This window comes from Stegodyphus dumicola, chromosome 1, assembly GCF_044657685.1.
Source record: "Stegodyphus dumicola isolate Sdum_Otavi_A_Nest chromosome 1, ASM4465768v1".
NCBI classification, from domain to species: Eukaryota; Metazoa; Arthropoda; class Arachnida; order Araneae; family Eresidae; genus Stegodyphus; species Stegodyphus dumicola.
In genome coordinates this window covers 201,113,218-201,127,224 of record NC_140768.1, presented here as the reverse complement: position 1 = coordinate 201,127,224, position 14,007 = coordinate 201,113,218, and the positions used below count along the sequence as shown (strand labels likewise).

At 35.1% G+C, this 14,007-nt stretch overlaps 1 protein-coding gene across 1 annotated transcript in view; it reads right to left on the bottom strand.

Annotated features, from left to right (window-relative positions):
- LOC118191183 (uncharacterized) overlaps nucleotides 1-14,007 on the bottom strand; it is an 85,964-nt gene that overhangs the window by 19,168 nt on the left and 52,789 nt on the right. Inside the window, exons 3-4 of the mRNA XM_035361986.2 lie at nucleotides 5,234-5,554; nucleotides 2,023-2,297 (exon numbers count right to left, since the gene is read on the bottom strand). Of these exons, the coding sequence (XP_035217877.1) occupies nucleotides 2,023-2,297; nucleotides 5,234-5,554 (596 nt within the window). The remainder of the gene's footprint in view (nucleotides 1-2,022; nucleotides 2,298-5,233; nucleotides 5,555-14,007) is intronic.

Here is a 14,007-nt window from a genome sequence, read left to right as displayed (position 1 = left end):
TCATGGAAACAATAAATGAAAACCGTATAATAAGTCAAATTTTACCCCAGCCTCTTACGTAACCTCTGTGTATAATTTGAACTTGTTTTTATGCAGCTCTGCAACTTAAATATTTTTACTTGAGATTAGTACTTAATGAAATAAAGCCCGTGGAGACCTGTTTTGAATGATCTACATTACTCTGCGATTTAAGTAAGGTATATTGAGCAAAAGAAAACGTTTAATTATCTTTTCCACTTCTCCTTTAATACAAAAAAATACTACAAATAGTAAAATGTACGAAAAATCATTGTATGATTAAAAAATGGAAAATATCGAAATTTCCTTAGCACCATGAAATAAAAACATTACTCGAAAAACAGTTTAATTAAAAATTAATAAACAACATTTTTAATCTTCAGGATTTTATGATTAAATTCAGAATTCCGAAATTAACATTGAACAAAACTTCATTTGCTCTTCATTACAAATCACTGGCTTGTAAATTGTTAAATGATGCTGTATTAAAGAAATATATGACATCAGAAACATTTAAAATTGGATAACGATCGACATTTTATTGGTGCCGACTTTTAAAGCAATCATAAAATCAAATGTTTTCTACACCCTAAAAAAAATTACCTATATCTGATCGCCGTCGGAACTGATAGTTTTGTTAAAAATCTAGGCTAATGTAAGACTGCTCGTATAATTTTAAATTTTATATTGGCGTGTTTCTATAATTATAAATATACTTCATTAATGTCTATAATGTCTCATAAAAGTTATTACTCGAATAAATTATATCGAATAAATTATAAATTATATCAATTAGATATATTATTCAAAAACTAAAATTGAAGTATTAAATAAAAGGGAAATATATTTTCTTATTATTATTAAATATTTTATGCACAATTCTTAACACTAAGAAAAATACATCAAATTATTCTGTTAAGTGCATAAAAATGGCAGTAGAAACAATTACGCTGCAAATCTTACAAAACTCGCTCAGCTGGAGAGAGAATAAATTAAATATATTGGACAAAATTGTACCAACTTGTATGAAAAGTATGTAAGTAGCAACTTTTATGAAATTAGAATCGTATAAAATTAGAACTATAATCAAATATAGCAATTAATAAGAAAGCATTCGAGCAAAATGTGAAAAGTGCAACTCCAACGCAAAGCCCGTCAAGAACAGTTTGAGCAAATGGAGGACTTTCTAAAGGAAACAGACTCGTGATTTCGTTACATATTTTCAGGAAAATCACGAAAATGACGGTGACATTAACTAGTTCGCCAGTTATCAAACTCATGCCAGTAAAATGAAGTTTTCCACGTACCATGCATTATAATTGAATTGACTTACAAGGTATTTCCCCCGTCTTCCTAGCGTGCCTTCGTGGTGTAGTGGTTCTGCACGCTGGGCAGGCATTTCAGAGGTCCGTGGTTCGATTCCCGGCGATGACGTTTACTAATTTTTCATCTTGCCTGCTTCTAAAAATAATAACCTAATGTCTCTACAGACTGTTTAGCTGTACATGCTGTTGTACGATAAAGCACGGATGAGTTATCTGTTTAATGGAAAGGCTGCCTTGGTACAAGACTGTAAAGGTGAAACGGTTCCTATTCGGATTAGACTCGCGAAAATCCACAAAAACCATCTACATAAACACTTCAATCATCAGTATACGAAACAGAATCTAGTTACCAGCCTTATCTATTCCACCATGATAGTCCTAACTAACCGAGACATTGACTGATCTATAAAAATTGTCGGCGATGTTTAAAGAATGGGAAAGCTTGAATGATCAAAGGATTTTTTGCTTTGAAATGAAAATTTGAGTCCCCCACCAAAAAACAAAATGCGTTTTTCCTTTTTTTACATTGATTATCACAATATATTTTGTAAAATGTACGACTAAACGGATTTCTTCATTTTAACTTTTGACACTATGTGTGATATTTCCTATTAGTAATTCAATAAAAATTGGTGATCAGCAATATGTGATATTTTAGTAATTTTGAGACGTCTGTTACCTTCTGCGTGCTGCGGAGCTGGTGCTGTTTCCACGTGACCTCCAAATTCTTCATATGGCTTAGGACGTTGGTGATAGGGTGGTGGAGCAGAGTACTTCGAGATATAGTTAGCAGGCATAGGCCTCAAGTGGCAGGCGCAACCAGTAGGTACTCTGAAGACATCGATGTGCAAGCCACTTTCTTTATTGAACACTAGAAGTCGATGATAACTGTAGACTTGCGCACATGTTGACTGCATGCGACTGACCACATACTTGCATGGGTTACCTGAAGCTCTGAAAAGAAGTAAAAGAAAAAACTTACACAAATACTGAAGTGACCAGAACTCTCAATAATAAATATGTACAAATACTGGAATCAGAGTTAAAATTCATTTGAGTTTCACCAAAGCTTTCTTTGCGGCATTAACTTTCCGTGTACACGCATGTAAAAAATTATGAGAATTTGCAAATTATGTCTGTTTTTAGAAAACGTATTAAAGCAAACGTACTTATTATACGGCCGAAGAATTATGCAAATATTCAAGATCAAATACATAAGCGTGCACGTGCGTATCTGTGCAGCTGTGAGTATAGAGCGGATATAAGCGCACGAGGGGTTTTCGGGAATTTCCGTGAGCGTTGTAACGTCACCGAGCTAACTACACAGTTCGTCTTTTTAGATTAATTTAAAAACTTAAGATAGGCTTTCTTGGTTAATTAAAAGAGTAACGTTACAGCCTTATTACAGAAGAGGAAAGACAACAGCTTTCAGCAGGATGAGTCACCTCCCAAGGGGGATATGCTTAATCAGTTTTTTCTTGATCACTTTCATCGGCTCCCACGGTGAATACTGGGGTTCGTTTCCAAGATAACAAGGAAGTTCTCTAAGGATATAAACATGTCGCATTATTACACCGTATTCCTTCATAACATTCGCCCTGTTTCTCACAAGAGTTCGGTAAGTTTTATAAGGTACCGGATAAAATAAGTATCCACGAACGTATGGATGATAAAATAAGCTGGAGAAGAGTCGGTACATTAGAAGCAGACCAATGACAAGCGCAGGTGTCTACAGAGCTCTATTTAACGCCCAGGGTTGTTTGCAGTTTGTGCAAACAGTTTCAGGACATTGGATATATATCGAGAAGATCTGGACAAGATCGATGAAGACAAACAATGAAATTGAAGATCGTTATTTGGCACTTTCCACGCGGCGACATAGTGTTGCTACAGGTTCACAGTTCTCATGTGAGCTGTATTCTACCACTTAAATCCGAGTTTTACCGTCTACAGTACCCTGAAGGCTTCATGAAATAGGGCTATATGCCAGAAGATTCGTTGTCTACGTCCTACTCATTGCAGCACACAAGAAAGTACGTTTACCATGATGCAAGGAACATGCAACAAACTTCTGTAGAGTACAGCGCTTTTCACAGATGAGTCAAGATTCAGCCTGGACACTGGTCTTTGTATCTGGAAAGAACCTGGAACACGATACCATTCCTCCCTCATCAGAAAGTAATCATTACTGTGGTGCAGGTGTAATAGTTTAGGCAGGCATTAGATTAGTATAAATATAAGGTTAAAGTGTTGCCTAAGGATTAAATATGTGTGTAATATATATATATAATAATAATAAGGTGTTGGCCTAAGGATAAAGTGTTGATAAATAAGCCTTTTTTTCAAATGTATTTAACAATGATAATTAGTAAATTTCTCTGTTAAGTGAAGCACAATAATAAACTATAAGTTTTTATAAAGCTCTTATAAATTATATAGTTCTTATAAATTCTTATAAATTACGGCATTTCACTATAAGAGAACCGATAACTATCAATGGCAGTATATTATGAGAACGAAATTTTTTCGTTTGTAGCAATAAACTGTTCCTAAAGGATTGGGGGGGGGGACAATCAAGTATTCTCAACCCCAAACACGAAACCTTTTTTCATCAGGTAAATATGTGACATGACTTATTGTGAGTAATATGTAACACATTTTTCGTATGTTACTGTGAAAGTTCACAGAGCATTTTCAAAATAAATGTGTTGTCTGCCTACATCAGCGTTAATGAACTTATTAAAAGTACCAACTGTAAATAATTTTAAAAGATTTAGCCTATAATGAGAGCCTATAATGTATTTTTCTGAATCAGTAACGTCATGGGACAATACCTCTAGCACTATTTGTTAAGACCCCGGTGTCTTGTATGCTTATTTCTACCTTATCCTGTTGTGATATCATGCTCTTAATTGTGATAAAATGATGAAATAGCAATAAACTTCGGCTACAGATCAGATGGCATTATCTACAGATTTACACTACGTATAACCTAACGCAATATATAATAATAATATTCAAATAAAAATCTCATGAAGATATGAAAAAACACGAAAAATGAGAGAGAATTTTTGTGCATGATAATACGCGACTATGCATAAATTTTAAGATGCGCATAAGTAACATATTAATAAATCTAAGACAAAAATATTGACATAAATATATTTTGGGATGTAAGGCGACGATTTAGCTCCCTGCCAGATTCACTACCTCTTTTGTATAGAGAATAAAGCAGTTTTGAGCCTTCTTATAGTTAATGGTACATTTTATATTATTAATTATGTTAGCTACGATTGTTTGTTGTAGGTTTTGCAGGTGACAACTAATCATAGGCACACATTAAAAAACATAATAATCCAGATCACCAGTTTCACCGCTTCTGGATGGATCATCTTCTCTGAGATCGAAGCGTGGCGATCGGGTCATGGCTAGTGAAGAATTGCATCAAGTGTGATTTTTCACTTGTGTTGGCCATTTCTGGTAAAAGTTCTAGAGCCTACGACACCTTTTGGATAAACCGACCCTGGACCCTAGTATTTTCTGGAAATTTCGTAAAATATTGCCAAGTTGGCGAGAAAAGGCTAGTTATCGCAACGGCTACAAAAAATTGAGCGTATTTATCTCCGATCTTTTCTAAGCTATTTTTGCAACCATACTGCCTATTTACTTAGAATTACAAATATTTCAAAGTAATAGCACAACTAAAAATAAACAGACACAATAAGTGGTCATAAATTAAAAATTACATAAAACACATGATGAATAAACGTCAAAATATCATTAAAATATACCGAATGGTTAAATAAAAATAAATATATGATAATAACCAATAACCATATAACAAAATACAAACAATTAAACATAAATTACAACAATATGAGATGACTTACAGACACTTCTCCATCCTTAACGTCTGAGTATATTCCCCCACATTAACGACAACTTTCCATTCGCCTTTCCTGTTCTTGGCTCTGTGCGGCCTGCCATAGTGTACCTCCGAAGGACAGACGAAACCTCCATTGGGCCCATAATCTTTAGGCACCATACTGGACCCAGATGCATGAGGATATGAGCCATAATAGTGGTCAAAGGAATATGCCTGCTCCTGCTTGCGCGACAAGCCCTCCACTTGACTCTCACGAACTTTGACTTCGGCATACATGAGGTCAAATTTAGCCTTATCCTTGTAGATGCTGCTCATGATGGCAGAGCTGGAGATAGAAAGAGATTAAAACTTAATAAACACATAGAGTGCTATGTGATAAGCATGTGAACAATATTGCCATTTGATGACAAGTATCCTCTTTTATGAATGAAGTCGAACATATTTTGTTAAAAGATAATAATGGCATTAGTATACAAGTAACATAGGCACAAATTCTTGATGTTATTTTCGGTAATGGTTTGTGAAGAAATTAAGCATTTTTTAACGTATTTAAAACAAGTTTACCGACAAAAATGTGGTTATATTAAGAAATTTATGCTCAGATTTACAAAATCAGAACATAGTGATGGAATGCAAAGTAAAAAAAAAAAAAAAAGATTTAAACCTCGATTCAGTGAGAATTTCAACTTTAAAAACTTCGTTTTTGTTTCTTTTTTTCTTTGGGGAATTAAAATGGTACAAAAGGAAAATATTAAAATATTTAACTTGAAAATTATTACCGTTGGCAAAATGTTTAAAAGACTAGATGATTCTATACGAGATATGTATAGTATAAGCAACGGAAACATCTTTTATTAATTACAATAGGCCTGCAAATGTGCATAAAAATATCAAATGGATATATTATGAATTAAATGGTTTTAAAAAATGAGTCAAGAATATTATTAAAAAATTAAAATCAAAATCTTTATTTCTAGGAAATGCTTTTATTGTTTTTTAATTAAAAAGTTTATTAATCAATAACAGGCTAACTAAACATGAAAAATAAATTTAAAATCATATGCTTTGTCGAATGGAAGCACTGCATCAAATGGCATTCGCGTATCCCCGTGAAAGATACAGACTTTATGTTCCACGCATTACAACATTTGCTAAGTAGAGCGGATGATGTGCAGTGTCTTATAAAAAGGATTATTTTTATTAATTACGCCTGACTTTGTAACAGAATAGAGGAGGCAGAACTTCAGAACACCTTAGTGTTATACGCCGTGTCCCATCAAGACTGTCCAGACTCTGCATATCCACATTCCTCGTGTGGAATACTCTGCATATCCACATTCCTCGTGTGGAATAAAAAACGACAATAGTTTTCGAGATAAAATGCAAAATAAAAGTATGACGTCATATCCAGTGCAATGGGCGGGAAAACCTTTATTTGGTAACATGAACATCAGTTTTCATACGTTTACACAGGAAGATGATCAAAAGGTCCACCCCGCATATGGAAGCATGCCTGCGCCCGCCGTGGTATGATGTCAAGCGGTCGTTTGAATTTCATTTTAAAAGCCTGCATCTAATAGCTACCGATAATCTTCGCCATGGCGATAATGCATTCCATGCCGCCCAACCGGGATGGTGGTTAGCGACGTTGACTGCAGTACCAAAGGGCCCGGCTTCGAATCCCGAACAAGACACTGATGTTTGTAAATTTATAGTGTCTGCGCCGGCATGGAGACACTCTAAATACACTTCGAACAGAAACTTCTCTCGAGAGGTTGTTGAAAGGGTTGCAGACCCTCGAATTTGGCGTCGGAATTGAGCAAAGTCGTACTTTCACCTGTATGGTGCTCAATGTATCAGGTTCAGTGTTCCGCCCTACTTGCTTTGGGAACGTGCAAAGACCTGACTCGGAACAGGGAGCTTACTAAAGCTATGTTCAATAAATGTGGGAAGTAGACAAGATACACAGGAAGGGTATACGAAACCCTTTATTTTTCACTCTTTACAATAATTTCCGTACTTCGGAATACAGAGACCAACTACTTGTGGTCTGAACGTAAGAATTTAAAAATATTAACTAAACTCTAACTTAACTTTGGAATAATAAACAAGGGCCTACGTGGAAGATTGGCCGTATATTAACAGGAAGCCGTATGTAGTACAGAGAACTGTTAACACTACAATACGTTTAAAATTATCAAGAGGATTAAACCTCTGGCCTGGAAGGCAACCAGCAACCGAGTAAAACTGCTAAGGCAAGCGGCCTGTTTCGACTAACTCCTTCCTCTCTCTTGCTTGGCAAAAAGCCACAACTTAAGTACTTGGCGTTCGCCAGACAAATTTGCATAAATAAGTTAAAGCTTTTAATTCTGGCCGGACGTAGAAAATAAGAAGTGATAGTAAAGATTTAAAATAAAAATAAACGTTAGTAAAACTTAAGATCCTTACAAATGTTCTTGCTAATAACAGGCGCAATCTTGCACTTTTTATCTTGCCATGATGAATTTCGTAAGCCTTTTTCTACTGCAAGTGAGATGAGTCACATCAATAACAATACGTTTTCCGTTGGTGAATGTTTCGACATATAAATATTGGGTAAATATAATGGTAATGCCTTACGAACTGCTGGGGGAGTATGCCCGTCGCTATCCATCACGCTGTCCTCCCGATACCACAATCATCCGTAGATTGGACAAGAGATTGAGAAATACTGGAAGCGTTCGTCTGACATGCAAACTCAACGACGCTGGTGGGAGAATGAACCACGGGCTTAAGCCAGCACAAGAAAATGCAATACTTCGACGAATGGAAGAATGTCCCAAGCTGAGCGCAAAGGCACTAACTAGGGAGCTGAATGCGAATAGCAATAGTGTTTCGCAGAGGTTATTACAGTCAGAGGAGCTATACCTATTTCGCTATACAACCGTGCAAGTTCGACATCCAGATAATTTTCAGCGATGTATTAGCTCTTGTGATTGGCTAATGCAACAACATGAAGCCGAAAATGTTTTGATTGCTCATATCTTGCGAACGGATAGACTCCATATGTGATGGAGTGTTCAACCATCACAACAGCCATATGTGATCAGAGTACAATCATTGCGCAATGCACCCGGGGAGGCAGTACGTAAATGTGTGGGCCGACAGACTAGGCAGTCGCACGATTGGACCATATCTGCTACTTGAGCGCCTCACTGGACATTCATATTTGGTATTACTCCGTGATGTATTAACCGATTTTCTAGATGGCATACGTTAGCGGCAATACAAAGCCTGTGGTCCAGCATGATGGAGCTCGGGCGCATTTCACAGCTAGTGGGTTATTGGATAGTATGTTTTGTACGTTATTGGGTAGATATGGAATAACCAGACCGCTGGACCGGAAGTGGGGTCCGTGTTTATGGCCTCTATGATCGTCAGATCTGACACTTTTGTATTTCTTCCTGCGGAGCAAACTGAAAGAATTGGTCTATCAAGACCTAGTTACTAAAGAAAGTGTCTTAGTTGCTCGTCTTCATGCTACGTGTACTTTAGTGGACACCAACCTGCTGCAACGTGTGCAGTCAGCCATTCCACGGCGCGCATGCGTGCCTCGATATGTGCAGTGGGTATTTTAAACATCTTCCGATTTAAACATATGCAAGCGCCGATGTTTATGATTCAAATAAAGTTGTCTTTCCAATAAAGTTGTCTTTCGCCGAAATTAGTTTTTTTAACGTCTTATTCCTGCTTTTTCCACTCAGCTATCACAACTACGCACTTAAAATACTGCATATATATATATATATAGAGAGAGAGAGAGAGTAATCGGAAATTGTGAATATAATTGCCGAGTAGCAAGTTGAAAATTCCTCGGTAGTGAAGGAACAAAACCTTTAGCATTCATTTTTAAAATCTACAAGAAAAATATGCTCCTTAAAGTACTAAAATAAGAGATTATTTCATGAAAGAATTTAATACCATATCTTCGAATAAGATACACTGAAGACTAAAAGGAAGTATTTCAAAAAACAGAAGTTAGTTCCAGCAGGAAAATGTAACTGAAGAAAAGTTACGATACAAAGAGTGCATGTCGTTTTCAAACCTTTATATTCTTGAATTTTATTTCTTTTATATTGAATCAAAAGAATTTTATTTATGTTATAATGGATTAGTTCAAACATAGTGATATTTTAAATTAGAATTTATATCTCCAGCACAAAAACAGAACCTGTAAAATAATACCGAATTTTACCAAAATGTTGATCCAAATATACTGTCATGAATATGCGACCCTGCTATTTACTCATGATATTTCCTAAGTGTCAGATTTTTAAATTCTGTTTATTCATTCTGTAAAATTCGAAACATATTTCTATAAAGCAACGAATGAAATTAGCAATGCAAAAGGAATATAAAATCCTTACCCCAGGAATAAAAAAATTATTTGAACCCATGGAAGAAAATTAAATCATGCTTTGTAAGCTAATAATAATCCATCAAAGTATTATATTTTTTATTTGAAAGAATTATAAATTCTGAATTACATTTATAACAGATTTTCCTGCTCAAAATCGAGATATTACTTTTTCAAGTCAATACTTCAATTTTAGGGAAAATATTTAGTGTAAGAATCGCACCAGTCAATATACTACAAAATGCTGCAATACGATAATGACAGTGTTTATTGGTATGCCATCTTAAACTGCTTTTCCTAAGATATCGTTTGCTTATTGGCTGAATTTTGTATGCATTCTTTAAAGTTTGCTTTGATTCTTAATCGTCTGCCAGTGAACATTCTCGAATCCACTGAAAAACTGAACTGAGAAAAGAATAGCAAAAACGTTTTGTAGATGATTGAAGCATAGCAGACATCTATTTCTGAATGGAAAACAAAATAATTTTCGCATACTACTTTATAACCACAAGAAAAATAAGTAATATTTTACGTCTATATTTCATACAACTAAATAATTTTTTACTGAAAAAACTAAACGGAAATTATAGATCTGGAAATTAGTAAACATCAATACTACGTTAACACACTTTTAAACTTATGTTGTTAACTATTTAGTTTTTTAATTAATTAACCTCTTTATAAAAACATATTACTAGATATTCATAGAAAAATATAGTATAAAAAAGATTAGAAAGAGGAAAATGCATAGGTTTAAAACTGTATTAACAGCAATACATATCAATGATTTTTTTCAGATTTCCAGATGTTGAATGCGTAAGTTTCCTTTTTATATTTTCATTAAAAATGTATCAATTAATTCAAAAATATGAAATAAACATTAAAATTATTACTTCTTCTCGTACTCACAAATCACTGCGCGCAAATTCACTTAACATTTTTATATTCAGAAAACGCATATCTGCAATTTTATCGCAATGGAATGATTTGTAAGCGTTTTATGTTATACGTTACCGAAATTGAAATTTAAAATGTAACACCAAGAAGAAATAGTCGGATAATTATACACATTTCAGGGTAGACGTATGTTACCGTCTTATGCGATTGATGTGAAATGCGCAACTCTCCAGCGCTCGTTGAAGAAGATATAAGGAAAGGAACTTGCAGAATGTTCAGTTTTCGTACCGTTAATTTCTGATAGGGCAACAATAGTAGAAAATTTATTCTTGTCTCAGGACACGTGTAATAGCAGAGAATGCCAGACCGTCGTCAATAGAGGCAGTTCCAGCAGACAGACGATTTTACGACGGACATGGTGATCGGACTTAAGAAGGCAGGTTGGTCCATTAGGCAAATTTCAGGTGACGCACACCTGGGCGCATCAATAGTGCACCGACTGTGGCGACGATGGTGCCACAGCCGAGGTGGTGTCGGTTCAGTCAGAATGACGTCAGCATGCGTGAATCCACGCATCCGCCGACAAGCGGTGGAGCACCCGCAAGCCACTTCTACCTCCATGTTCAAGAGACCTTGAATGTTCCCAAATCGACTAGAACCATCTGCCGTTGTTTGGTGGCTAGTGGCCTGCACTCTAGACGTCCGTTATGAAGACTGACACGACATCATAGACGCGAATGTCTGCAATGGCGCCGGGCTCGAGCGATGTAGACGACGGAATGGCAAAGGGTCGTAATCTCAGATGAGTCACCTTCTGTTTCTCCAATGATAGTCGCTGCGTACAAGTGTGGCATAGTCCAATACGGCAGCAGGTGTGGAACGTCCCACCGCACGAAACGCAGCATCATGGTTTAGGGCGCAATTGCGTACCATTCCAGGTCACCTCTAGTTCGTATTCAGGGCACTATAACGGCCCTGCAATACATCGATGATGTGCTGCGGCCGGTAACATTCCCATACCTTCAGAGAGAGCAATGCCTTTTATCAGCAGGATAATGCCTGACCATACACTGAAAACATATAAAATACACTGAAAAATAAACCAGAGTGGAAACTTTTTACGTCTAATTGAGTACATATTTTATAATTCTCAACTGCTATTAATGCAGTTTCACGAATCTTTCTTGTGACGTACTCGCGCGTAAATAAGTCTTCATTAATTTTGAATTGGAAAATGACATTTTACTGCCTGCTACATCAACAGACAAACTCAATAACAATATTCTTAATGAAATGGACAAGCTAGAAAATATAATTAACTGCAGAATATCAAAGGAATTTTCAGTTTTAAATTTATCTTTGTAAATATCTTTAAAGCACTTATCTTATTCTTATTTTAGAGTAAGAACAAGACGGAATTTCTCTTTTTCAGATTGCTTCAGTTTTTTCGTACATCTTCTTTGCCAGTTTCTGATGTCAGATTTTTAACTACAAATTTAAATTCAAACTCCTTATTTACATCTTCACTAAGTTTTTAGCAATTTTAAGCTTCTTACTGTCATTAGAATTTGATTTGTACTCTAATAAAAATGCTTTTTTTTTATTCAACGAATTCTAAAGCAAGCTTAATGTTCATAGCTTCAAGCCTTTTGCTGATAAGAGTTATTCTATTAAGAATATTCTACTAAATTAGTACAGAGGAAATGTATTTTAAATATTTAATTTTAAAATACAAATCTTCTGCTTCATATTATACTGCTTTATTAAAATATTGTCGTTCGTTATTTCATAAAATGCGTCTTACATTTCTCACAGTTAATAGCTTCGAATTTGCTTTCCCGTCGGACTCAACGTTAAGCTAAATAATAAAATTGCTGAATTCGGTGAAGAAGCGAAGAATAAACAATTCGTTAAGATATGTTGGAAACGTTTTTAAATTGGAAGTAACAAAATGAAAGAAAATGACAGTTTCATGAAATTCGGAAAGGGGAATAAAAGGAGAACATTTTTAATGAATTGGGAGAATATTAATAGTGGTTTTTAATTTAAAAGTCAGGCTGTAGTATATCTTTGAAAGTATTGCAGTATGAGTCTTCTCGTGCAAATCTTGTAATACCATAATCTATTTTACTTCTGTTAACTTTGAGGGTAATAATAGTATTTGGATCACAGTTATTTGCATACAAAGACGTTTTCAATTGAATCGGAAAATACAAAAAGGGCCTATAGTTACAACAGTCAAATTTTACAAGAGTAACAAAAAATTACCCCATTTCTCACAAGAAACTCAGAGGACAACAACAAAAAGTTATGATATCAATGTATCTAGGTTCCATGCAATTCAGCTTTATTTAAATGTCTCCTGTTATTTTTGTGAGGCATGGGATAGTTTTTTGTTGCTCCTGTAAAATTTAACTTTTTTCACATAGTCCATTGTCGCACTTCCCGATTCAGTTTTAGAGTAAGATCAAAACAGAGTTGTTTATCGATTTATTTATAACAGAAGTTAACTTTATTAGCAGTATTACCACTTGGGTGGTTTTCCTACTGTACAGGCCGATTTTTGGAACAGTCTGTCAACTGCTGGTTTTATACAATGATTATTCTGTTCTCAAAGATTTCTGCAAGAAGTTTCATCACATAGACGCAGTTTAAATTAATTACTTTGTGTAATATTCATAAATAAATGTCTTCATATATAATTTGAATCTTAATCATTCGATAAGTAGTTACTCACCATATATCAGGAATTAAGTAATCCATGCTTAATAGAAATCCATCTTAACAGAGACTGTGTGGAAAAAAGTGTATTGGCTCACAACTGTGTCCAGTATCTTTTTTCGGAAACCTGGTTGCGCATGTAAACAATAAACCGTGAACTAAATTTTTTTCAGGAGATAAAGGGTACCCCAAAATAAAAGAAATTTGGCGACTAATTTTTTTCTCCAAATTTGGCGACGTTTTAGTTCGGTTCCTGTATAACTGTCATTGGTATTGTAATTGAATAACTGTTATTGATCCCTATATGTAACTGTAACCGTATCCACTCCTCATATGCCTTCCAGTAATTTCGAGAAGTGGAAGGTACAAGGGATTTCTCATCGGCCAGGGTAATACTATATAAGACCTGAGAAAGCATCAGCTCTCAGCTGTTTAGTTAACGTGAATTCGAAGTATTGAGAGAGCTCCTTAGGAGCTTCACCTTTACATATGCGCTATGCATTGTGTTGTGTTTAACATTTTTAGTAGTTTAAAGTGTTATTACTGATTGTGCTCTGCGATACTGAGAAAAACTATACGAGTGGCTTGGTGGAAAGTTCCAGAACTGTGAAATGTTTTGTAGAGACATTAGGTTGTAAGGATCTCAAGTTTTACTAACGTTTATTTTATTTTAAAACCGTACTATCACTTCTTATTTTCTACTTCCGGCCAGAATTAAATGCTTAAACTTATTTATGCAAATTTTCTTGCTAACGCCAAGTACT